This window comes from Acanthopagrus latus, chromosome 3, assembly GCF_904848185.1.
Source record: "Acanthopagrus latus isolate v.2019 chromosome 3, fAcaLat1.1, whole genome shotgun sequence".
Lineage (NCBI taxonomy): Eukaryota > Metazoa > Chordata > Actinopteri > Spariformes > Sparidae > Acanthopagrus > Acanthopagrus latus.
In genome coordinates this window covers 22,253,345-22,279,729 of record NC_051041.1, presented here as the reverse complement: position 1 = coordinate 22,279,729, position 26,385 = coordinate 22,253,345, and the positions used below count along the sequence as shown (strand labels likewise).

Below are 26,385 nucleotides of genomic sequence, written 5' to 3'. Positions count from 1 at the left end.
TTCTGTTGGAATCAGATCCCAGCCATTATGGATGACTAAAACACTCATTATAAAATGTGTGAAATGTGTTTACCAGAAAAATTCTAACCTATATCAAAATTTTAATATAAAACAAAAAGAAAATAATCAAATGTTGCAAGCCAAAAGTACACATGGGAGATTCTGAATGTGTGACACCAGCATTTAAATGAGGCTCTGTGAGAGATGATCATCTAATAGCTGCGTGGACTGATTACTTAAACGTACCCTGTTCAGATTAGAGCCTGAACAGTGAGAAGAAGTAAGTTACACTGTAAACAAAACAAAACAAAAAAAAGTGAACGAAAAATAATCTGATCTCAACTTCTGACAGCGTGCGGTTTTGTTTAGCCTCTTCCAGTGAAGCGTTAAAAAAAAATAAAAAAAATCATCCCGGTTCATCTCACTTATTTGCAAAAAGCAGGTCTGATTTGCCACCAGATTAAATGGCTTGTCCTGATGGCTATTTTCTGCTGTGTACTTACTGTGTGCCTGAAAGTCCCATGAGCCTCTTGGGCAAATTGCACTGTCAACAAGGGACAGTGGAGGCGGGGCAGAGCCATGCTGAATAAGGAAGCGGGGCAGCGATTGGTCGGTGGGGAGAGAGGGGGACTGCACGAAGCCAGGGAGCTGAGAGGGTGATTGAATGGGATAGGGAGGAGGGGGACGGTGAGGGGGGGCGAAAAGAGAGAGACGGAGAGATAGCAGCAGATGGACTGCTGCACAGCCTGCAACACACTCACAAAGGACAGACTGCATGTGTGACAGTGTGTGTGTGAGAATGGCTGTGAATAAGTAAACCGTCTTCCAGGTCCTCTGGAGGTGGATGCAGTGAGCGGTAATCCTCCTGAGGAGAGAAGGGATACAGGAAGTGACCAGGATACAGAAGAGTGAACACTTCTGCTCTTCACACTCGGGTTGCTTTCACAGGGCAGGTGCAAACTACTGTAGTAAGCCTGTCATCAGTGCACGTGACGGGAGTATCTCATTAAATGCTGCAGGCTGGAGCAGAATATTTCACTTGCCTGACTTTGCCGGAGAAGAGAACCCGTGCCTTGTGCGAGGGAGAGGGGTGAGGAAAGGTCGGAGGGCACCGGAGGGGGACCCTCTATGGTGAAGATGAGTCTGGACCCTGTGCAGGTGATGAGCGGACAGGTCAAGGAACTCAAAGTGGCCCCTTCGTCCAACGGGGAAAGCAGAGGGTCATGGGAAGCGAAGGAAGAGTTTGATCAAGACCACTTGGGGCTCACCACCAAGCCAAAGCCAGTAAGTGTCACTCACACGTCCTAAATGTCAGTACTTCTGTGTCTGCAGCTAGAACCCCCCCGCCGTGCTCCTCTCAGCTCCTCTGCACTGCTGCTGCCTTCCTCAGGTTACTCTGGGGAGTCAGATGTTTACATCGCCCACGTGCAACTTAAAGCGTAGCTCATAACTGGGGGTGGGCGGGGGTTGGACAAGGTGACGGTGTCTGAGGTTTTTGAGGCCACAGAGTATGGTGTCACACTCCTGCTGCACCCTCCTTTTGAATTATGAACAGAGTTTTAATAGCCGACTCTGAAAACATCTAAATATCCAAACAGCAAAAAGTAAAGTATGAAAGTCAGTCAAAGAAATGCCTTTTTTGAGAGTAGTCAGTCCCTTTTTGCAGTGATTGTCTTTAAATGTGATTTTGTCATCACTCTTAACGCCCTACTGGACTTTTGGGCCACAGTTTCATCTGATTTTGTCTAAATAATTACATCAATCACCAAGAAAATAAAGGATATGATATCACGTATGACAAGATAATAGCACTAACTCAACACATAGCTGATTAAAAGAACAACGAAAACGGTGAATCAAAGTGTATGTATTTAAACGACAGCATGCAGTAGCGCTGTCCTGCAGAACTGGATCATGTGACAGTGAAAGCCCCACAGCTGGATATTTTTGACCGACACTCCAGATGTTCTTTAGCGACAGTGAATTAGAAGGTTATATAGCTTTTTGGATTTAATTACCTTCCACGGTCAGGCTGCCCAAACAAGTTTTATTCAAATGCAGTTCTGCCTGCAGAGCAACTTTTCCTTCTGAGAAGCTTCTTCCGAGAAGTCCAGTTTGCAAAAGGTTAACATGAATCCCAGCTGACCGGTAAAAGAGACCCAGACACGCTGAGCTGCAGGGTTAGTTAAGTGCTGTTTATAGCACATAGTGCACAGGACACATCAACATTACCACGGGACAGAGTGCCGGAGCTACTCTGAGCGACTCCTTAACAGAAAATTTGAAACTGCATACACAAAAGTGATACTTACAGAAAATTTGCGTAAACCAGAGTGAGCAACTGGTGAGGAAAATAAACTGAGGTGAGGTCCGAGAGCTAAAAGTAGCTAAAAGCGTAGTAATCTCTGCTGCGTGAGGATTAGTGTGTTCTTTCAGACTGTAAAACAGCTATCACTGCATATATATCAAACCAAACATTAATGTATTACTGACCTAATGGACAGCCCATATCCATCATCGCCTACATCTGAGACTCTGTACGGTGGGCGGTTAAACTGCTGGCATGTAAAGACACAGTTCCAACATTAGTGTCCTGCATGTAGTTACTCATCAGAGGTAATGGACCCAACGGATTACAAAGCTTCTATTGAAATGAGTGGATGGTAAGATGACAGTATAACTGAGCAGAATGACGCTGTGGCAGTGATGACATCTTTTTGAATTGTTGTTATCATTGTACATGGTGAATAGCTATCACCACATTAAACTTGATGTATACTGTCAAATAAACATGACCATGCCTTTGGATTTTTCATTTGTTAATTTTTCAGGATGCTAAATCTTTTCCTGGAGGCTAAATAAATGCCAAAAAAAGTCATTTTCTGGTTATCTCTACATCAGAATCCCTCCATTTCCCTTTTTCTGGTAGCCTGTTGGTGGATACAGATCAATGGAACACAACATGTTAATGTATCCAGGACATACTATTTCTATTACTTACCTCAAACATTATTTATTTCTGCAGCTGGCCTAGAATATTTGACTTCATCACACCTGGTTCAAACAATCAGGTCGTGTTCAAGCCTGATTGCTCTTCATGTGAATATTCATTTTTCTTTTTTTTGGGGCGGATGATGAGATAATTTTCAAATAATTTTTGAATAATAACAAAAAAATCAAACAAGACAAAAACAGAGGAGATAAACTGTCTATTGTGCAGATATTAGCATGTCTGGCTAATTAGTTTATTTTCTGCAGTAGTAACCCTGATCGAGGACCAAACATCCACAATTATGAATCGTTTCACAATCAGATTTTGATCAGTCCTAAACCAGAAACTAGCCGGCTCAGCTTGCTCCAGGTAACTTCATACTCAGGATGTCACACATGTTTGGGCTTAATGCATCACTGAGCAGTTTACACAGGAATGAAAAACAATACCACCGGTGCCATAGCCAGTTCCCATTATCTATACTGCCATGTGCTACAGGTTCACAACCAACACTTCCACTTTGTGGAATCCAACTTCTGGATATGTGGAAGGTTAAACTCATCAATAACATGAAGTGAAAGCTTTAAGGGTTAAACAGGGTTGTGTTGGGCAACTACTATTTTTTTTTATTTTTTTATCATCGTTAGGAATAACTAGCTCTACAATATGTTGAAATGCCATTTCTTTATTTCCATGCCTTCAAAATGGATTACCACTAGCTTTGTAGTGTTGGAAAAGAAATTCAGACTCTGAATTTTGATATTTACAATAGGTAATAATACAGACTCAGAAATATTTTTCTTTTCCATAACTGAATAAACAAGATGTTTTTACAGGGCAATAAGGTCCCCAGAACCCTGTTTGAAGCCAGAAAGGCGGCAGGGTCCGCCACATATAGACAAATTAGTCACTTTGTTTATTTAGCTTTATTTAGCTCTTCAATGTAGATCATTCTCTTTTCTTCCCAAAAACTACTTAGTGCTCCTTTAATGAGATAGCTAGCTGAAAATCAAGTCTGCCAGCAACAGTTAAAGTCTAGATCTGTTATTTTCATTCTTTAAAGAATATACTTTTATCACTTTTTTTTGCAACACCACGAGTTACTATTATGTGGTTATTTCAAAACATAGCCAGAATCTTATCCAAATGGCTTCTATCTACATTACCATCAATATCAGCCTGATTCAAGCCAAAACAGTACATTAACGGTGTCAGTGTTACTGGCAGTGTTCAGTCACACTCCCCTGTCACCATATCTGCCAAAGCCTTCACAGACTGCATCATCACTGGCCTTTTACTTATCTATAAATATCAGCCCCCCCCCAACTGCTTCTCTCTCTCACCCCGTCACTTTCTGCTCTCACTCTCACCTCTTTATATTCCCCACCGCCTCCCCTCCATTCTCTCTTTCCTTGTCTGTTGTCTGGAAACCCCTTTCACCTCTCCTCTTTTCACTCTCGGATGGAAGGGAAGGAAGGGGATGTCTCACCGCCTCAGATATGTAAATAACAGATGACTCATGGATCTGGGTTATGCACAGATACCAATCCTGCTGATCTGGCAGAGCTCTGATGGGATTAATATAGAGGGTGGGAAAGGCAGCGGGGGGGTCAACAACAGTTCTCTTTTTTGTGCTTTACAGGACAATAAATGGAGCTGTAATTCCTTTGTGTGCCATAAAATAAGCATTAATTCATGATTAAGGTTCAATCATATTCACTTGTCTTTGTCATACGAATCGATAAGAGGGAGGTGTGGGTTTGGCTTGTGGGCCTTGTGATCGATGCATTCCCAGGGGGTTGGCGTCCCACTGAGAGAGGGCAAGCTGTAAACACTAGCGGTATCAAATCGCAGCAAAGAACCGGACCCTTGCTGCTGGATCACTCCCAGACTGTGTGACATGTTATTCATAGAGTGAAACGACTCTAACGGATAAGCTGCATTAAAGGTCTCGTACATCTGCAAGGCCGTCTCTGTGCAGAATCCGCAAAAGGGACCCGTGCTTTACAAAATAGCCACCTGAGTGGGTCAATAGTGTCTTTACGTAGAGGGAAAACAAGAGAAACACACAGATTTTTGGTAGGACTGTCAATTAAACTCAGTGTAAATACATGTTCTGCATACCCGATGAATTAAAAACAACTGTCGTTTTGCTAAGGTGACAGGGAGACGGGCCCGCAAGGTGGAGGGAGGCGTGTTCTTCGTAAGTATGCCCCATCATCAAAAGCGTGAGGTCAAAGGTTGTGTCCATGGCTACTGAATGACCATCACCACTGCCCTTTCACCTCCTTTTTTTAACCTCCTCTGTGATGGCTGTCGATGTGACCTGCATGATCACGGACACCCCCACTCTACTAACCAACAACCCCGACCTGATGCATCGTCACGTGTGCTGTCATGTTGATTCATGTTGCGCTGGATGCTCTCTCCGGCTGGACTCGGCTAATGAACCAACATGCTGTGTGCTAATCATTGGACGGCCGCAGAGAGCTGCTGTTCTTTGATTTGTGAACTCATGCTCCTGTGATTTATGAATCCCAGTATTAATGGACAGATTATATGCCCAGCTACAGACTGAAACAAATATTTAAAAAGATCCCTATGGGGTGTAAAAGAAAAAGCTGAAGTAGGAATTTCTCATTCTTGTGTATGTAAGGACATATAAACTGTGGACAATTGCAACTCTTTTCCAAAGAAGAGAAAATTGTGTTGTTTTGGGATATTTTTGTGGAAACAGTGTCTTAGTTTTAAACCTCTGGTTGACTCATACTCAAAGGCCAGTGTTGCTAGGAGGCATACTGTCACCCTCTGTGGTATGCTATGTACTGACTGGAAGACGTGTTGGCCTTGTAAAGTCTAAGAACTGATATAAGACGCTTATCTATCCTCCTTCAACAAGTCCACATACCCTTGATTATGTATCATGAGCATTTTAAGACATTGAAGATGCTGTTCCCACTTCCCACGCAGGGTCCATCTATACCATTCCCATGGTTAGGATTATGATGTGGTCTTTGACCCAAACACAATAGGAGGGTTAATGAACCCAATCCTACCAGAATACAGGGGCAGTTCAGACCCATGGACCATATTAACCGGGCAGCCATTTTCTTCTGACATCACACTCAATTTGGGAAGCTCAAATGCCAGGATAGGCCTACTGTGACGCCGCAGTGTTTCAAGTATGATGCAAGTTGTCTAAATGTGGGAAATCTGTCACATTGTTATTTTGCGCTTCTGACTGATGAGCAACAGAAAAGATGAGGGTTATTGAAAGTCTGAAGTGACATCTGGACATATTTCAAGACAGAACAATGTATTTACTAACATGATTGCTAACGTTAGCATGCAACCACTTCCTAGTTAACATTAGCTAGGAAGTGCTTGAGTGCTAACGTAAGCTGACAAGCAGACAAGTTATCAAATATGTTGTTTTACTTTGAATTATGGCCCTACATGCCTCCAGATTCGTTACTATCAGTTGTCTGTCCGGTTGCTGATCAATCAGTAAACAAGGAAGCGATAACAATTAGTCAGATTCAATATTTTTATAGAACTTGCAACCACAGCAGTACAATATTTGAGAATCCGTGCCCGGGCATGGTGTAAGAGGAAAATGGCCGCCGTGTGAATATGGTCTATTGTGCTGTTAACACACCAGCAAAGTAGGCTAACCAGCTTCCATTCAGAAAGTGAAAGCTAGTTAGCCTAGTTTGCTGTCACCTGCTGTGTCATTAGCACTCATTGAAGGGTTTGTTGTGGATGTCTTTCACAATCCAGCAGCATTAAACAACACAGGCTTGTACAGGCAAACGAGAGGGACAGAGAATGTCTTATTTTTCACGCCATGTTTCAATCTGCTCACATATGGCCGATTACACAGTGATTGATACATGTAAGTTGTTACAAATTATGACGTTGAGCCCCTTTGAATGTTTGGCCTGCATCCTACAAAGAAGGCTGGTATAGCTACGATTAGCTGTTGTGGCGATGGCAAATTACCAAACTGCCAGAACACCCAGCAATGAGCAGTGTCGTGAACTCGTCACTCAGGGGTTACCCCATTTTTGAAAGAAGTCACAGAATGATAAAGTCACACAGCTACATAGGAGTGCCCAGATCTCAGTAGGGAATCATATGTGATATCATTGTCTTTGTGCTAACCCACACAGATATGACTGAAAAACAAAGCTGTTTTTCTTTCGTACTTAAGTTGACACCAGTGAAATGTTCTCAACAAATGAGCAAAAGAAGTCAAAGTTGCACATTGAGCCTATTTTTGAGCTGTTTTCAGTGTTATTTTTACCTTCAACCCACTCTTGCACCTTTGAAGGTCCTGTGCGTTCATTTAGTTTCATCCGGACAAATCCCAACCTTCACACCTGCACCTGAGGCAGAAGCTCCTTCTCTCTCTCTCACTCTGATGACAAAACAAAGCTAGTCTCACCAGTGTGAGGTACAAACTCTACCTTCACGTCTGTGTTTGTATGTATTGCCACAAAACCTTCAGGAAGGTGACATGTGTCTTTGTATGTCAAGCGCGTCCCGTATTTTTCTCCATAGACTCAAATTTGAAAAATTCTTCACTTGAGAAAACATGTGGACCTTAGAATTGCATACTGTACAAAGTATGACAAAAGAAACACATTCTGCACGTACTGTGCACGTTGCATTTATGTGTCAGAACATGATCTAGAATTTTCAGTTCAGTGGACACAGAAACAGAAATTGTGAAAAATTGGATTAGGTTGAACTTTTGATCTGACTTAGATGCGGAACAGAATTAATCCTGACAGGATGACGTGTGTGTCTGTGTGTGTGTGTTTCACCAGGTAAGTGGGTGAGATGTCAGCAGGCAGTTGTGTTGTGACGGAATAAGGCTAAATAGAGGGACTATGGCTCAGCACCCCTGTCAGCTTGTGGCCTATTTTACCGGCAGACGGCCATCGGGGCATGGACACAAACATGCACAGATTCCTCCTCCCACTGCAAACACACACAACAGATTCAGACGTAGACTCTGTCATCCACGTCTTTATGGACCTTGCTTTGTGCACTGGTGCACAGTCATGTTGGAAGAGGAAGGGGCCCGCTCCAAACTGTTCCCACAAGGTTGGGAGCATGGAATTGTCCAAAATGTTTTGGTATCCTGAAGCATTCAATGTTCCTTTCACTGGAACTAAGGGGCCAAGCCCAGCTCCTGAAAAACAACCCCATACCATAATTCCTCCTCCACCAAATTTCACAGTTGGCACAATGCAATCTGAAATGTACCATTCTCCTGGCAACCTCCAAACCCAGACTCGTCCATCAGATTGCCAGATGGAAAAGCGTGATTCATCACTCCAGAGAACGCGTCTCCACTGCTCTAGAGGCCAGTGACGGCGTGCTTTACACCATTGCATCCGACGCCTTGCATTGCACTTGGTGATGTGTGGCTTGGCTGCAGCTGCTCGGCCATGGAAACCCATTCCATGAAGCTCTCTGCGTACTGTACTTGGGCTAATCTGAAGGTCCACACAACAACAGATTCAGACGTATCATAAATCAGAGGCACGTATTATTTATTGCTACTGTGCCTTGATTGCAAGTTTCCTGCTAATGACACATTTATACTAAGCAACACGATGGTCAACATCATGTCTATTATTGGATTTGTAAGAGTGATGTTGAATTTATTTTCTCATTAGATTATATGCATGATTTAGAGCCTCTGCACGGCACATTCAACCGCACATTTAGACAAACCACACACATACATAGACACACACACTCTTTCACAGTGACAGTTTTGCTCGTTAATCAGTTAGCCCCCTCTGGTCCCACCACCCAGACATGTTCTGCTGCCCGCTGTGGGCACTAATGCTGGCTGCCCCCTCAGGAATGTCGCCCTCCCCCCTCCCCATGAGCATAAACAGACATGAGGGCAACTCGAGCGCAGGACTAGGTCGCTGTGTCATGTAGTATACTCATGGGCGCGGGAGGTAGAGGTGCCGAGAGGGCTGCAGCAACCCCTGAAACGAGGCCTTGGAGAACAACAATTGAGAGAGAGAGAGTGTCCACAGGATATGACATCTTTCTTTGATCGTGAAGCCAAGCCAAACCTTCTGTGGTTTATCAGTCATGTGTTTGAACTACACTGCAGACTTAAGTCTCTCTTAACAGCGACACACGGGCAGATCTGGACGGACACGTTTTTTTTTATGCAAAAGAAATACAAAATACAAATACAAATTTGATGTATAACATTTGCAGAATTTACAAGAGGACCCAGATAATTAAGAATTTGTTGTACACAGCATTTCACAAAGTTTATAAAGTGTATCCTGACTCAATAACTCATAAAACTGAACAATTTTTTAAGGGAGTCTGGGGGCTTTCTCTCCCTTTTCATCTCCTTGCTGTTGTTGACCTTAGTTGATGCTGCTCCTTCGACCTGTGGAATGCTGGCGTTCCAGTTTGCCATCTGCTGTGGCACAAAAACATTCTCAATGTGTGTAAACTGTTGCTAATATCAATTAGACATAAGTCATCCTGGCCATTTAAATCGGAGCAAAATTCACAAATGTCGTGCGCCAAATGTTGTAACCAAGTCCTGAACATTGGTCACTGGCTTGACGGTCTGTTCGGCTGTGACTCCACCACGACACCCTACACCTCCAGACATTACAAATATTACAGATGTGAACGTAGCAGTGGAACGCAGAAACTTTGAACTGCTCTTTCAGAAGTCAAGGGTCCAAAGAATATCTTGATAGCATGCAGGAGGGTCCTAACAAGTTAATTTTTAAAACTTGAAACATAATCTTTAGCCCCATTTAACGAGAATAATCTTTGTAAAGACCCTAAGACCTAAAAAAGGAATGAACTTGTGCCAGCTGAGTTCAGGTAGTTGCAGCTGTACTGCATTGCATTCCTGCCACCACTGTGAATGAAGCATTAGTAAATGGGTGGTCAGGTGGAGTTACATACGTAGCCTTCTTATCCTGTGATTAGAGTTGACAGCATTCTACTAATAACATTCATGCCGTTTGTGGCGGCTCTGAGATAATTACGATGTTGTAATGGCATTACAACAGATAACAGGCATGGCAACAATCGATCACATGTTTTTGCATGTAGCCCAGCATGTACTCTAATGTAGAGAAAGAAGCACCCTGAGGTCGCTTGTAAAAAAAAATAAGTAACAGCAGCACTTCTCTGTGCATGCACTTGTAAAAAAGGAACATTAAAGTATTATTAGCGGGGTTTAGCTCGAGGGTCAGTTTGTCACGACAGGCAAAAATAGGTCTATTCACTCCTCTGACACCTCTCACCTCTCCTCCCCTTGTGTTTTCCAGTCTTCATCTTAATGGGCCATTAATGCTCGCTCATTTCCCTTGTCTTTCTCTGCCTCATCATTCCATCTTCTATCTCATTTTTCTCTTTCTGCAGCCAAAGCCAGAGAACGCAGTGACCGTCGCCGTCTCCTCTCGGGTCTTGTTTCGGACTGAGCGGGAGCAGAAGGTGTTCGAGCAGAAAGGAGTGGAGGAGTATCTGAGGTACCAGATCGAACACGAGACCGAACCCTTCGCCCCGGGACCCGCTTTCCCCTTCGTAAAGGTTAAAGTCACACCAGCGCACACTTACAGACATATTAAATGAAGCGCAATAGTTTACTCTGTTGCTGTCCCGAGCTTCTGAGCCGACCGTTGCTGTATCCTGACAGGCTCTGGAGGCGGTGAACACTCGTCTGCGGGAGCTGTACCCACAAAGTGAAGAGCTGTTTGACATCGTTTTGGTGACGTACAACCACGCACACGTGGGAATCCGGCTCATCAACACCATCAATCATCACAGTGAGTCTTACAAACAGCGAATTATAAAGTAGATGTGGCTGCAAACGAGGGTTGTCCATCACTGGCTGACAGCCACCGGGGCTGAGCTCTCCACTATCATAAAAATGGTGATTGGAAAGCCCCACCCCACCATTACTCTACCAAACAGAGAGCACTAAAAAAACAGTGTGTCCCTTCAGAGATGGTGGTGTTTGTGAAGCTGTTTTTGCTGGTTAATGAACTAGGTCTCCGTCTCTTGTTTATTGTCCGATTTGTAACACAGCTGATTTGTCAGTCTCATTCCCAACTTGTGAGATACACAGGTGTGGGTTTCCCAGGTCATCGGCCACTGATGCTCTGGCTGGGCCATCAACCCAAAGCCTAATTATTTGATGAGACTTACAAATTGGGCCTTTAACTTTGCTCAGTAAGGCGATCCAAAGACAATCGGTTTCGTAAGTGGCAGTGGCGTTTCTCTTCTGAGGGCAAAAAGTTCAAAGACTAGAGACAACACAGTGATAAACGCCGCATGAAGAATCAACAGGAAGGAAACGCCAATTTTGCCAGAGCTGACTTTGTCTTCATGATCAAATCACCGGACTAAATATTAACATTGTATATTTCTGCAAAACCACTGATTATGGAAACTTACATTTCTTCAAGTACCATTTTCAATTGTATCTTATACAACGCTGTGTTAATGCTCCTGTTAGGTTTAGGCACAAGCACCCTTCGGTCAGGATTAGGAAAAGATCAGGTCTCGACTTAAAATACCTTAAAAGACCCAAACTGGAGACGTCTTAACTTCCCGTCAAAAATATCTGTTTTTGCTGCCACAAACATCTGTCTCAGACTGCGGTCACTTGCCTGGCAGGCTTTTTTCACCCGTAACTCCACCACCATCCCATCAAAATGTAATGTGAACGTGATGTGACACGTTTTTATCGAAATGTCAGTACGGTATGAATAGGCCTGTGACATGCACAAATGTGAATGATGCAGTGGTCAGCAGAAATGTTGAGTGCCAGCACTGTTTCCTGGCCACTGGGCTGGTCTCTGTGGTGCAACCAAACAAACAAAGTTGATCGTTTTTTAGCGTAGAACCTGTGGCAGTAATTAGACAGTAGTGGCAATAACACTATGTCAAATTTAAGAGGTTCTGACTTTGGTGACTCTCAGTAGCCCTATCCAAAGACACAATGTGACACACAGAATAGTGTCTTTAAATACCTTCCTGACATTAACGGGCTGGTAAGAGAGATCCGATTTCAAGCGCCCACACAGACACTTACAATTCAGTTTGACAAGATCATTATCGCAATATCACTGTAGCCAAACTGAACATATACCCGCAGCCCTAGTCTGACACCGCGCATGAATAAAGCATGCAGCCTGACATACAATTATATAGCAGAGAAAAGGGAACCATCGTGAGTAAGATCTGAGACACAGAGAGAATGATAATATTGAAGCGAAAAAGAAACGATGGAATCCACTTAAACGCCGTACAGCAGAGTAAGTCTAAAAGAAAGAAAACGTGGCGTTAAATGTGCAAGTACAAGCTCAGCGTGTGAGTGCGGAGGCTGAATGGTCAAGGTCTTTGAGAAGACGTTGTTTGGAAATAGTGACAAAAGGGAAAGCTTTTCACACAGGGTACAGAAAGACTGGCACTTTTTTTGTCAAATGTGGAGGAGAAACCAAACAGTTAGGTGAGGCGTCTGGCGAATCTCTCTGACTTATAAGGAGAGGGCTGGGGGAGCAAGCCACTTGAACTTCATCACTATAAGACATCCAATGTTATTTAGAACAACTTATACAGAAGGGATTCCACACAAAGCTGGGACTGAGGTTAATGTGCATTGCATGTTTCAAAGTCATGCAAGGTCACAGATCGGGCCTATATCTGGATACATTTTATGGGATCTGGCTTTGGGCCAATAAACTGAAATGTTTTGGACTTGGAAGGTTTTTCACTTATGTCCAACACAAAACAGGACGTTCCTTTTTTCTTAAAAAAGTACATTTGGTTTCTGTGTGTCATTTTACAACCAAGACAGTCTGCATAGGTTGAACAAAGACAAAACCGGGTGCATCTTTAAAGGGATAGTTCGGTAGTTTTTAAAGTGGGGTCATATTAAAGTACATATCCATAGTTGGTCAATTGCCCAGATGCTCAGCTTTGTACTGTAGTGAACAGTTGCAAAGCGAATTCTAACCACCTAAAACAAGGCCCACCTAAAAAAAATCTATCTTGTTTAGAGAAAATTCACACCGCTTTACATCGCCATCAGACCGCCCTTTCTTTTGGTACTACATTTTCTCAACCGTAGAACATCCGTATCCCTACGCATTAGCGCAACTGGGCCTTGTGCTGTATTTCGCTGCTTGCAGATCACCCGTTGCCTAGTTACGCTAATGTGTAAGGATACGGAGGTTCTATGGTTAAAATTCACTTTGCATCTGGACTCCAAACTGAGGCTGCACTGATCGGCAATTACGGTAGGGAACAGACCGACTATAGATATGTACTTTATATGACCCCACTTCAAAAATCCAAACTATCCCTTTAAGGTTAAAAAAAAAAAAAAAAAAGGCTACTAGTTGTTAAGACGCACGCTGGTGTAACGAGATAATCCTCATCGAAATTCATCGGGATACTGACGCTGACGCAAGCTCAGCTGACAAACAAACAACCAAGTGTATGAACAGCTGACTGACAGGACCCTTCCCAGGGACATCGCAGACCCTGTGATGACATCTTCCTCACGGACCACTTCCTGCTCAGCTCCTCACATGTTTTCATGTCCTCGGAGGTCAAAACGACCTCCTCCGGGACGTAAGAATAATCTGAGAGGCCCGAACCAAAACCATTATCTGAAGGGAGCCACCGCAGCCACGCACGGCCCTCCAGAGGCCTCCGCGTTAGATCTCTCTGGTGGCTCTCAGCATGCGAGGCCCAGTGTATTCCAACAGTCTCCTGACCTCTAACTTTTCCTACGGAACTGAGAGGAAAACGCGGCTTCTATGATGTAACGGAGATGAGAGCCCGTTGGACATCGGCCAGCAGTGAGCATCTGCGGGCGATACAGTCGTAAAAATGATTAAGAGAGGAACAGTCAGTCGCCTTTCAAATCTGAAACTGAACGTGCACCTCGTAGAAACATTACGATACTCATTTATCAGCTGCTTACGCACTATTTATAATGGCTGCATGATGAGGCTTAAAGTTTCTCACCTTGCATTTGGAAGTCTGGTGATGACTATAAAGTCAGGGAGTGTGAAGTGAATGACAAGGTGCCCAACAGCAATTTCATACATCTGCTCTGCATGTATACACCATAGGACCCATGGGCCAGGATGACTGGCAGCTGCTGTAATGTGCCCCGCGTGTGGAAAATTGAGATTTTCACGTGATGACATTATCGTTCTCTGCGGAAATCAGAAGACGGCACACGACGGCAACACGGATGGTATCCTACATGGACAAACACCTCGCTGCTCTGATAGCAAACGGCACCGTGGAGCCGCTCTCCCTTTGATGTGACAGCAGCGTCTCTGCAGTCCTGCTGATTTCCTGCCCTCCTATTACCATGTTTTAGATCTTCTGAGCAAGCAAATAAATCATACGAGGATAAATGATATGAAAACATTTTTTCAACAGGGTGGGGAAAAAAAGCGATACAAAGACATCAATGGCGTGGGGATTTTTTTTTTCCCCTCGAGTGACTCCCACGCTCCGCCACCCTTCTCAAAGACAAGGGACCCTTGAAGGATTTGATTTGATGAGGTACAGCATAGTGCGAAGGTCAAACGCACCAGGGCCGCACTACAAAGCTGAATAAACCATTTAGAAAATCTGTAGAGGACAGTTTGTTCTTTGAATGAGGAAGAGATCACTCTGGGGGTTTGAAGGACACTGTTTCTCTGTTTCCTCTTCACCGAGCCACATTGGATCTGTATCTTTGTTTCCGTAAGTCTTTTCTTTTTTCAAAACTGCACCGCTCTGCGCCGTGGCAAATCCAAAACAACAGGAAGAGTTTCAGATCAAAAACACGAAAGTTTAGTGCTGCCGAGTTCACAGTTTTCCAGATGGAACTCTGTCTCTCAGCCATTCATCTTATTATCTCTGGAAATCGAAGCTTATTTTGCCAAGATTTCAAGAAAATGAGGTCGGAATCCCGAGAGGAAACAGTATTTGTTATTCCAAAAAACTACACACACAACCCACGAGCTCGAGAAAACAAACACAATCTAACTTGTTATCACAGGAAAAAGAAGGAAATAATGTGTTTAACCGGTGACTATAATGATTCTGTATGAATCCAACAATCTGCACGTGGACATTCATCAATTTTCATGCCCAAAACTTTGGAACCACAGCGCGATCACTGTTGTTTTCTTTCCTGTTTCTGGCAAGGAGCGGTCACTGTTATGTGTATCTTTTTCCTGTGAGTCCTCTGACTTCCTGTTGATGGCGGCACATGCTACAACCAACAGTTTTATTTTTTCTTCTGTTTTCTTAGTGTCTGCTGGGAGAGATCTGCCTGTTGCCACCCTGATAAGGGCAAAGGAGCTAAAAACACACGGGGAGTGAAGCTTGGTGCGCTCGAGAACAGTTCTAGGCACATTTCATTGTCACTCGAATTTTATTGAAATGGTCTTCACCTTGCTGTGTCAGCATTCTTAAATAATAAGTGAAATAAGGGGACCTACAGTAATGCCTGGTGTCCATTTATATAGATCAAAATGTCTCTGACAATCACGTTGAATGCGATTTGTTACAAAGACAATTCCCCTCTAATTTCACGGCTGACAGAATTCCGCTTGTTCATTTGTAGAAACAGGACACCCTTTGTTGTTGTCCACATTAGCATATCCAGTGCACTTTCATAAAGACCTCGGCCCACGCAGGAAAACATAAATAGTCGAATCTCTTTGTCTTCATCCTCTTTCAGTTGTCAAACTTTCAAACCCTCAGAAACAGTCCCTGCTGCACAGCTGTGTCGATCACATCACCAGTTTAATACAGTGAAGTCGTCTGACAGGGTGAACGTACAGTTAGCGAGGCGTACTAACTACAGCTTGCATTGTGTGATCCGCTATGCTGACATTTAAAAAAGAATGATCATGGAGAGAAAGGCAACAGGGAGCTGCTTCATTTTCTATGATAGCTTTCGTGTCTTTGGTTGTGAAATAATGAGCGTGAAAGGAGGGCAAAGAGAGTAGCAGTTTTGTAAAAAGATGTCAGGATAAGTCCCACACACGTGTAATGGTCTCCAGTGGCTCTGGAGGGAGGTCTGTAAAGTCTGTGCCTGTGCCCCTACCACTCATCCCCACCCTCTGATTAGCATCTTTGCCAGATTCAGAGGCACACTTTGAATTGCCTTTATTACAGTGCTTTTTCATCATAACAAGCGTAAAACAATTGCCAAAAGTTATGTCTCTGTGGCTAACTAGATACGTGACATTGTTATTGCTGATCTGTGCGTAAAAGTCCTGTTTTTTGTTGGATTTTGATGTTGCATTCCCCACTTTGATGGCATATTTAACCTGATATTCCACAGCCAGTTGCTGCAGTTGGTACTGCTTCTTTAATATCAGTGCATGCTGACAGGATAGGAGCACAGGTTGCTAATGCTAGCCTATAAATCAACTAGTTGCAAGGCGATGAAGCAGTGTTCTCTTTTAATGACTTGACTGATAGCGTGAAGTTGTGAGTAAACTGCGAGCGTTCATGCATTTCTATCTCCATCAGATAAAAGGCAGCTGTTATTGTGATAATACCAGGGTTGCCACAGCCACACAGAAGGAATCACCGAATCTGAGGGCACCATGTCGGAAATTTCCAGCTGTGTCAGTTTGCTTAATCGCTATCGATGGCTAATGGTGACATACGAGGGTCACAAAGGGTCGTCCCATGTCGTAGAGGCGATTTCAACCAATAACCCTCGTAACTCTGCTCTGATGGGCAAGGGGGCACTCGTAAACGAGGGGTAGGGGATAGGAGTGGAGACTGAGCCACAATAACCCTGGTGATATCACAGCGATGTCATCAGGGTGACCTTAACCTTGGGTTTGGACACTACGAATTTATGAAGAAGAGATGCGTTTGATGAGTATGTTAAAACATAAGCACATAGCAGATGGTAGGAGAACATTAAATATATCCTTTTGTGCATTGTGGGAAATGTAGGATGGTGTGTGACTCATTTTAAAAGATTAAAAGTCAGGAAATCTGATCTTATATTACAAGTCCAATCTTTATGCCAGTGCAACGATTAATTGCTGCAGTGACCCTTTAATGTGGCTGAAGTCTGAGGGAAGTTTCTTGACGAGTGCGTAAATTAACGCCATAACCTCGCCATCTCTCTCCTCATAATCAGCACACTTACCTCCCACCCACACTAACCTTCGCTTTCACTATCGCCATCCATCCCAGGCGTCGCCCACCTCCTCTCATTCTATTATAACCTTCAGCGCTTCTCAGGCTCATTCTATCACATCTCCATCCCAACATTAGTCTGTATTACTTTACTCCTGTGCCCTTTATAACGCTCCTCCATCTTCACGTATCCCCGCTCCCTCATAAATATCAGCTCGTTTCACCTGAGCAGCCCTGTAATCATGGGTCTAATTTCCTGATATCAGTCTGCTCTCGTTTCTCCACTCACATCCCGTCTCCATGACGCTCTCTGGATCGAGCCTTCCCTCAGCCAAAATGCAAACAGACACTTTCCCACCAGTCTTATTTCATCAGCCTTTCATCTGAACAGTCCTGCCCCCCCACCCCCCGAAAAGTTCAATCCCCCCTCAACCACTTAACCCCATCTTTGGACCCTCTCCCTCTCTCTTGTAAGTTTATCCTCTCACCATGTCCTTACCCAACCCTCTCCCCTCCACTTCAGCTCTCCAAATTGCCTATCATCAATGGATTTAAAGCCACAGCCACCAGCAGAAAGAAGGCCCCATGGTGTTTAAATGCATCACAGTCTGAAAAATACAAATAAATACACGTATCAGTATTCTAACTGATATGTGATACTGTTGATGCTGTGGGGCGATGTACTGAAATTAAAAACCGTGTTGCTGTCTGTTCTTCTTGTTACCAGATTTGTTCATAGAGAGGTTTTGTATGACCGGGGGAAGCAGTCCCATCGGCTATCTGAAGGCCTGGCACACCAACCTCTACCTGTCTGCTGACGCTGACAAGGTCAGGGAGGCGCTGGCTGAAGGTGAGTGCACGTATACACACACACACACACACACACACACACACACACACGAGGAAGATAAAGTCTGATTATATTAAAACCTAATGAAAAATGTTGACCCACTGTAGAGCAAAGCCAAAGAATGAGAAATGGAAGAAGCAAATCGGAACGTTAAAATTTGTCACACAGTGCACAGCACACACACAAAAATAATTTGCTTAAGTTTTGGAAGCACACTATCCCAGACTTAACATGTAACACTGCGGGCGGCTGTAACTCAGGAGGTAGAGCGGGTCATCTAGGAAGGTCACTAGTTTGCATCCCCGGTTGCCCCAGCTACATGCTGAAGCATCCTTGAGCAAGATACTGAACCCCGCATTGCTCCTGATGAGCAGTTGGCACCTTGCATGGCCGCCTCTGCCATCAGTGTTTGAATGAATGTGTGAATGGATGAATGTGACAAGTGTTGAAAAGCACCTTGAGCGGTCAGTAGACTGGAAAAGTGCTAGAGAAAAGTCAATTTACCATGTGTTTTTTTTTTTCTTGTTTTTTTTTTTTTTATAGGAAATGATGTTTGCGCAGGAAACGTTATTGATCGTTCAGATTTCGACATTATCCAGGCCCTGTGTTTGTTAAACCTGTAGAGTTACACCTGAAAATGTAACCTGTATGTACTGAAGTTTGCACTTCAATACATACAGGTTAAGGCTTCCAAACAGTTATGTTACCTGTTAAAAATAAACCACCAACCATATAAAATGTGGCCGAACCGTCTGGGTCTAAAAAGTGTTGCAGGGGGTGACTTCAATGGTTTCAAAAAGAAGATTGTATGTAAGCTCATCCGAAAACGTGCCCACTTCTCACTTGATTTACTACCTCAGTAACAGATTGATGAGTTTATGGTCTCAGTAGAGTATGGGTAAAATTGATGACAAAGCCGGGTAAGCTTTAGGTCGTGGCTACCTTGTGACTGACACATCATTACTGCAGCTTGTCCTTGGGTTTCTCAGTCAGATCCAATCAAGATAACCTCCCTGGTGTCACCCTCTCGTCATAATATGCTAATATCTCTTCTAAGCAAAAAAAAACAAAAAACAAGAAGATGGAGGCCAAAATACAGACTCACTTTAAAATGGTAGTACACAAACCAGTGGTGACCCCGCAGTTGTGATAAGCCCACTTTGGGTTTTAGTTTCAGTAACACAGACAAAAGTTATAATACAGTTTATCCTCCACATACCTTATTTCACTTTGTTAAGTAGATCATGACCACATTGCCATAGTTTTGCTGACAAACTGCTAAATAGTGTAAGTCAAGTGGGGTGATCAGATACGTGGATAAGATGTTAACATCCCACAGTTTTTAATCCAAGCACTTCAGCTGCCGGGTTTCTGAAACCAGCATGTGATGTGAACAGTTGCAAACAGGTAACTGATGTCATAACGTGGCCATATAAAGCCACAGTGGTTCTGAATGCTTCAGACCATTTACTACACACTGTAGCTGCTTATGAAAGGGCACTACATAGTGTCGGAGTAGAAAATTTAAACTCAGAATTTTAGTATTCCCTATGATAATGGAGGTAATAATACAAACTCAGACATATTTATTTTTAAAATAAGGTCTCAGAACACTGTTTGAAGCTAGAAAAGTGGCAGGGTCCACCACATATAAACAACGTAAAACGGTACGTAAGTTTTAATTAGTTTAGGCATATACAAATCAGTCAGTGGAGATCTCTCTCTTCTGATTACATTTTCTCCCCCAACACTACATGGTGCACCTGTAAAGCTGCATTAATGTTGTGAAGTCTGAACGTATTTCCTACCTTCCAGGAACCAATTTATTTTCATTCATTTCGTTACTGTGTGAAAACTATTTGCTGAGACTTGCTTCAAACAAGCCTTTTATTGTTATCATCGCAATTATTGGTGCTACTGTGAGGCTGAATGATTTAATAGTGTCGGTGAGCAAATATATATGTCATTTTAGATAAATGGAACAGAATGTGAGAGCTGCCGTCAAACTTCAGTTTAAATGGAGAATATGTGTGCATGCATGACTAAATTCTTACATGCGCAGTAAGCTGCAAACAGTTTCATGTTATGTTTGCATAATTAGCAGCAGTGACTGACATGTTCTCCAGTGCTGCAGTGTCATTATCATAATCAAGCATATTAATTCTCTCCTCTCTTTGTATTGTCTTGATGGACTCCCGCGTGTCACCGCATATCAACACACACACCGGAGGGAACAGCAGCGTTTCTCTGACTGTAGCTCTGAATGTCAGTGTTTGAGAACACGGGCAGCTCTCTGCCAAAGAGACACAAGATGTAAATATGCTCTGCTGACAAGGAGCTGGGAACACATTGATGTGAAATTTGTGGGACGCGAGCTGACAACCGCAACTGAAGGTTTAAATTTGTTTGGTGCGGCACATTTCACGTTGCATTATTACTGCTGTCAAAAAGGATGAGCGCAAACCACGGAGACTAATTTATGACCAAAACAAAAAAGGGTGTTGTCTTGGGCGACACGGAATGATTTTCAAATTCTTGATTGCTCCAGCTATCAGAACCAGAGACCATCATACTGGGTTCAGTGGGAAATTTCAGTGCAGTGCTGATTGATCACAGCGGTCTCTCAATGTGACTTCTGGGACATTTTTCATGTGTATTACACGCCCAGTGTCACTAATGCAGTGACTCTGGGAAGCACACACCTGCTCCCACAACCACAGACACACAGTGTCCTTGACATTTTACTTGAAAGGTCTTAATTAGCTGTGCTGCCATCTGTTGATACTTCCTGTGAGCTGAAGGCCACCACAGTATGTTTTGAGAGTGTTTGCCTTAGTAGACCTACAGCTGTAACAAGGTCAGTGAATCATTCCTGATTTGTTCTATTTGCAGGAAATTAAGTGAATTGAAGCTAGTTGGATTTCACCTCGGCAAGAAATGTTTTGTTTTGTTTTTTTTCACTTGATTCTGATCCATCGCAGCATGTTATTATCTCCAGTTTAAATTCAATTAAATGTGTCATGTGAAAGCTGGCATCACCGCAGTAAAACATGTTACCGTTGACATGATTCTGAGGTCCCATATTGTAGAAAGTGAGATTTTGATTTAAAAGGTTGTGATGTGACAACTATACAGTTAACACTCTCAGCACAGACGTGATTGCAAAAAACACCAGCAGTGCTGATGCAGAAATACAGTAGATGGACCTTGCTCAGGCCTGTGAAAGCAGACCAATCAGAGCAGACTGGGCTTTTCAGAAGGGGCCTTAAAGAGGCAGACCCTAAATGGAGCATTCAGATAGAGGGTGAATAGAGGTGTTAAGGTAATGGACAGTTTGGGAAATATTAATGTATTGTTTCGACGTTAAAGCATGTAACCGTTTTCTAGTATCCCAGTGGACCTGAGCCCTGTTCCTCATCGTCTGAGGCTTCGTGGTATCATAGTGACACTTAGCTCCACGGCTAGCTGAGCTACTTGCTAGTTGCTACACCCAAAGATAGCAAAGAGAATAGTGAGCAGCAGTTGGTTAGTTTTGGAGCTAAGTTTGAATTTTATAAGTAGCAACTTAAATTCAATTCAAGAAGTGATGTCGAAGTGAAATGAAGAACTGTATAGTGAAGCAAAGAAGTGAAGTTAAGTGAAAAGCAGTGCAGTGGAGTCAAGTGAATTTGAGTAAAGTAACATATGGCTCCTGGATGATTACTTGAACCGTCCTTGCAGAACCTACAGAAGCTCTTATTTCTGCTCTGAGGAGAGAGGAGCGAGGAGGAATCTCTTAGGGGACATGAGTGAGGATGCACGACAGTAGCTTTCCCTGAAGACTACCAGCTGAATGCCCTGACATCTAGATTTGAATTCAGATGAGAAGTAACCCCTCAGAAAAAAAGACGTCTCAATGCTAGGATGCAAGGAACCTACTTTTATGTCTTTGACTGCATTTGTGTCCAGGCATCGCTGCAGCCACCATGTTCATGCCAGAGAAGCTGACAGAGGTATCGGATACACAGCTCAGGGTGGCATTTGATGGGGACGCCGTCCTCTTCTCGGATGAATCTGAGCGCATCTTCAAGGCCCACGGGCTGGACAAGTTCTTCGAACACGAGCGGGACAACGAGGACACACTATTGGATCATGTATGTAGTTTTCGCTGGAAGTACTGTTCTTATCTTGAACAGTAGCTGATGTGTTGACACCCTCCAGTTCACTCAGTAATCAGTACAAATTGCATCGGTGAGGTTTTCATTTATTTATTTTGTTTGTTGTTCATAATTTCAAAAAAAGAAAAAAAAAAGTGCCTCTAACAGAATTTAGGGCAACAAAATGAAGCTGAGGTTTAAACCTTAATCTCATTTGTAGCATTTTCCATGAAGCCCTTAATCACCTTTAAATAACTATGCAGATGTTCTTGATATAAAAACCATTTCCTTAAGTGGTTATTCTATGAAGACATTATGCAAAATATAATAAATGCTTTTAAAGGAAATTGGGTTTCAGACCTTCAGTTGGTGCATCGTTCTTTCAGACAGACGGCAATTTATGAAATTAGCTCTAAGTTGTGCAGGCATTAAAATAAAACGGTGCAGCATTCATATGCAGATGTGGCATGACGAGGCAATGACAATAATGTTGCGAGGCGAGAACAGACACAGTCTCCCCAACTCTGCTTTATCGTACGCTCTGTCTTTCTCTCTGGCAGGGTCCCCTGAAGGGCTTCCTGGAGGCACTGGGGAAGCTCCAGAAAAAGTTTTACGCTAAAGGCCAGCGCCTGGACTGCCCCATCCGAACATACTTGGTCACAGCTCGTAGCGCAGCCAGCTCTGGGATCAGGGCGCTGAAGACACTCAGGGCCTGGGGACTGGAGATCGACGAGGCCTTGTTCCTCGCTGGAGCACCAAAGGGCCCCATGCTGGAGAAGATCAGGCCTCACATCTACTTTGACGATCAGATGTTTCATGTGGAGGGAGCGGCTGAGATGGGCACCATCGCCGCCCACGTGCCATATGGCATTGCACAGAAATACACCAAACAAAAAACCAGCGCGGGGAAGTAGCCAGCAGGATGTTTCAGAGAGCTTGGAAAGATGAACTTGTTCTGGTTTGCATGTGGAGATGCATCATTTCCGTACTGTACGAATGTGTTGTAAGTTTGTTTTATCACAATGTCACCTGTCTCAGCTTAATGCTACAATGTTAGAAGTTAGGTAGAGGTCTGGAACCTGAGATGAGCGTCCCTCATCTTTCCATTTCAAACCATCGATTCATATTGAAGTGTTTTATGCAATCTTGCTTTAAAACAGGAACATCAAAATGTGCTTGACTGCCATGGCAACCTGCCATTTCTCTCACTTCTACCTGTCTTCACGAAGAAGTCATGTGTTCAGTAAATGCTGGTGGATGCAGAATGAATGGCTCCATTGATATTAACATGCCTCCTATCTGAGAAAAGCACAAAGACCACAATGTACCGTACTTCGCCAATATATGAGCCATAAGCGCATTGCAGAAGTTTTGCAAAGTGAAAAATGACAGTGATGTACCGTCACAACTTCAATAATTTTACAGTTGACTACACAAGAATGTAAAATTGTCGATTTGCACCCATAGGAAATGTCCTGTATATTACTGAATATATTATCTACAACTGTGTTAGTCCAAAACAAATATAGGAAGCCATAAGTTTCATTTGGTGCCTTAGTTTAAAAGATTACACAATTTTTAGCCTGTGGAGCAGTGTGGGCAGCTCAGTACTTCTGGGGTGGAATATCTAAACAACAACTGTTGAATAGAATAAATCTTTACCTAGAGAATGACAGCTAAGTGATGATACGTGACTTTTCACGTTACCTCACTTGCAAAATTGTACAAACATAAACCAGCTATTGAGATATTGTCCCTATCCTCAGCTGTACAACATTATTAGAATGCTTTAGTTTCTTCTCTTTAGCATTGTTAATGTAATTACTGAATATATGAATGTATAATACTGAAGAAGGTACACATTTATAGACACAGCAATAAGTTTCAGTCGGTGCCTTTAGTTTCAGTGAAGAGCTAGCATTTCTAGCTATGCTAGTAGTGGGCTCTTCGTCCACAGAGAAATATCTTGACAACTGGAATTTGGTGTCAGTGACTTTTTAAATGGCATCATGCGTTCAACATGTTCACAGAAACACCTTCCAAAATAAATGATTAATTTCCATCACCATCCTAGGAAAACACACCATTAGCATTCTAAGGTTTCCTTGCTTAAAATGTCAAAGCGACTATGCAAGAATTCTGGTTCATTCAAAGATTTTAAGTCAGAATATCAAAAGATTGTGAATAAATAGCAGTTTTGACATTCTGATGTCTATGTATTGTGTTGCAGAGATATTGACTGAAGTTAGCATGCTAACGAGCTAGCTACAGTCTGTCCAGGTCCGAAGCCCCTGTGCTAGTGATGTGAACACTAACACACTCTCCTGGTTCCTGAGCTCATAGTCCAAACCAGTAGCTGTTCTACTGGTCTATCTTGCTAAGGGCAGCTACAGGTACCAGCCATTAGCGGTCACTCAGGTGATACGCTTCCCCCCTATTTGTCTTGAATATGAATTTGACAGCCGGTCAACTCTTATGTATTGCACCTTTAAATGTAGCCTACACACTGAGACATAATACTCTTATGGTATTATTTAGTATTCTTTCGATTCAAAATATCTATTGGCAGCCACAACTTTCAATAGATGCCTAGCATGCTATCACTGTGGTTGGTTTGGTCCAGTGAGAATTATCTGGACACCTTGGAAAATGGGTGTCCCCTTTCATATTCTGGATTGTCGTCGACAGTCCAAAATGAAACATGAGTTCATTGCATCAGTAAACAACACAACACACTTGAAACTAATTAAAATATTACAGCAGTTAAAGCAACGCACTACCGTTAGTATGCTAAAGTTTACCAAGCTAGCATGCTAGTGTAAGTAACCTGAGGCTGGCTATGTGCACAGTGGAATGATAAAAATTGGGTGAATTCTGATGGTCTCAGATGTCCCTAAAATGGCTGCTTGATGTGTTACGTAACACTACTTTGCTCACTTTGGCCAATATTTCCCCACAAGTTATAGGAAGAAGAGATTTATCTCCATATTTAACCTGCTCAGCAGTTTAGCTTAGCCCAGTAGTACAGAAGATTGGGCCTTCTATGGCTTCTCTTTTTTAAAAGCCATCCTGTTTGCTAATATGAGGACATCACAGCCTCTGTGCAGGGTGCTATGGTGTCCCGCTAACTGAGGTATCACATTAACAGAATCAACAAGCAGCTAGCTTGATTTTACTGCCCTCTCCTGTACATCAAAGTTAATACAAAGTCACACTGAGGTGGGATTGATTCATGTCATAAAGTTAAAACATTTTTTCTTTAATTGACTAAATGGCCACAGTGGCCTTTTGAAAATGCCAGTCCACCTCACATCACTCTGTCACAGCTGGCCCGTCCTCAGGTGACTTCCACCTAGTGTATCTTGAGCGATGTTCATTATGTTTTATCAGCCTTCTGAGGGTGTTGAAGCTCAATAAAGTGACAAGCGATCCACTGGTCACAGCCAACGAACACATAATTAAACAGATGTGTCTTTTGGCAGACACTCGTCCTCAATTGCTGGCTGAGGAGTCGGACAATAAAGCTTCAGTGGCAGCAGTCCGGGCAGGTTTGACTTCGAGGTGGACACTCAGGATCAGACTAATGCACACGAGGCAGTGTTCGAACAATTCAGCAACACGTTTCTGATGACTTTGTTATGTATAAGACATGGTAATATAAGACAGTGTAAATGAGCGAAAAAAAATAAAGATGTAAATGCTTTACTCCTGAGCGAAAATAGTGTCAGAGTGACTGATTTCTATGATGAAGTGGTTGGTATGAACTCCTGCACTGGGAGCCACTGATGTGCACTCCTTCACACTGCCATCGAGTGGCAGCACTGGAATGATAAATCGCCTGCTGCTGCAACCGGTCTTCATTCGCCACATGTTGTTTTTGCTTCGGATGAAGAAACATCATTTGGCCATGCACATTAAAAGCGACTGATGAAAAACACTATCCTTAAACTGTTTCTCCTTCCCTGCCTGCCTTATTTCTTTATATTTCCTTGTCTGGTCTGTCTTTCCCTCATCTTTCCCCTCCATTTGCTCTCATTCTTTAAACTTCATATCGAGCGGAATCCCATTAGTACCCACACTCTCTCTCCCCCTGTTCACATATCTCTGATAAATGTGTTAATATTCCCAATCATTCCCTGCTGAATAGGATCTTCCCAGCAGAGCCTGGGTAATAACAGCCAGAAAGCGCCAACACGCAGTGCTGGTCT

At 43.1% G+C, this 26,385-nt stretch overlaps 1 protein-coding gene across 2 annotated transcripts; it reads left to right on the top strand.

Annotated features, from left to right (window-relative positions):
• The first annotated feature begins 716 nt into the window (after window positions 1–716).
• On the top strand, window positions 717–25,888 carry nt5c1aa (5'-nucleotidase, cytosolic IAa). Of its 2 annotated transcripts, XM_037089259.1 has the most exons (7): window positions 717–1,284; window positions 5,151–5,195; window positions 10,427–10,594; window positions 10,701–10,830; window positions 17,919–18,041; window positions 21,990–22,174; window positions 22,738–25,888. In XM_037089259.1, exons 1-7 carry the CDS (start codon window positions 1,129–1,131, stop codon window positions 23,089–23,091), a joined length of 1,161 nt encoding a protein of 386 aa, XP_036945154.1. In that variant the 5' UTR covers window positions 717–1,128; the 3' UTR covers window positions 23,092–25,888. The 2 variants fall into 2 exon arrangements, with proteins under 2 accessions (XP_036945154.1, XP_036945161.1); XM_037089266.1 differs by lacking the exon at window positions 5,151–5,195.
• Window positions 25,889–26,385: the final 497 nt, after the last annotated feature.

Coding starts and splice junctions, on each gene's coding strand:
- nt5c1aa (XM_037089259.1), top strand. CDS start 1,129: ATGGTGAAGATGAGTCTGGACCCTGTGCAGGTGATGAGCGGACAGGTC. Junction 1,285..5,150: donor TCACCACCAAGCCAAAGCCA/GTAAGTGTCACT, acceptor CGTTTTGCTAAG/GTGACAGGGAGACGGGCCCG. Junction 5,196..10,426: donor TGGAGGGAGGCGTGTTCTTC/GTAAGTATGCCC, acceptor CTCTTTCTGCAG/CCAAAGCCAGAGAACGCAGT.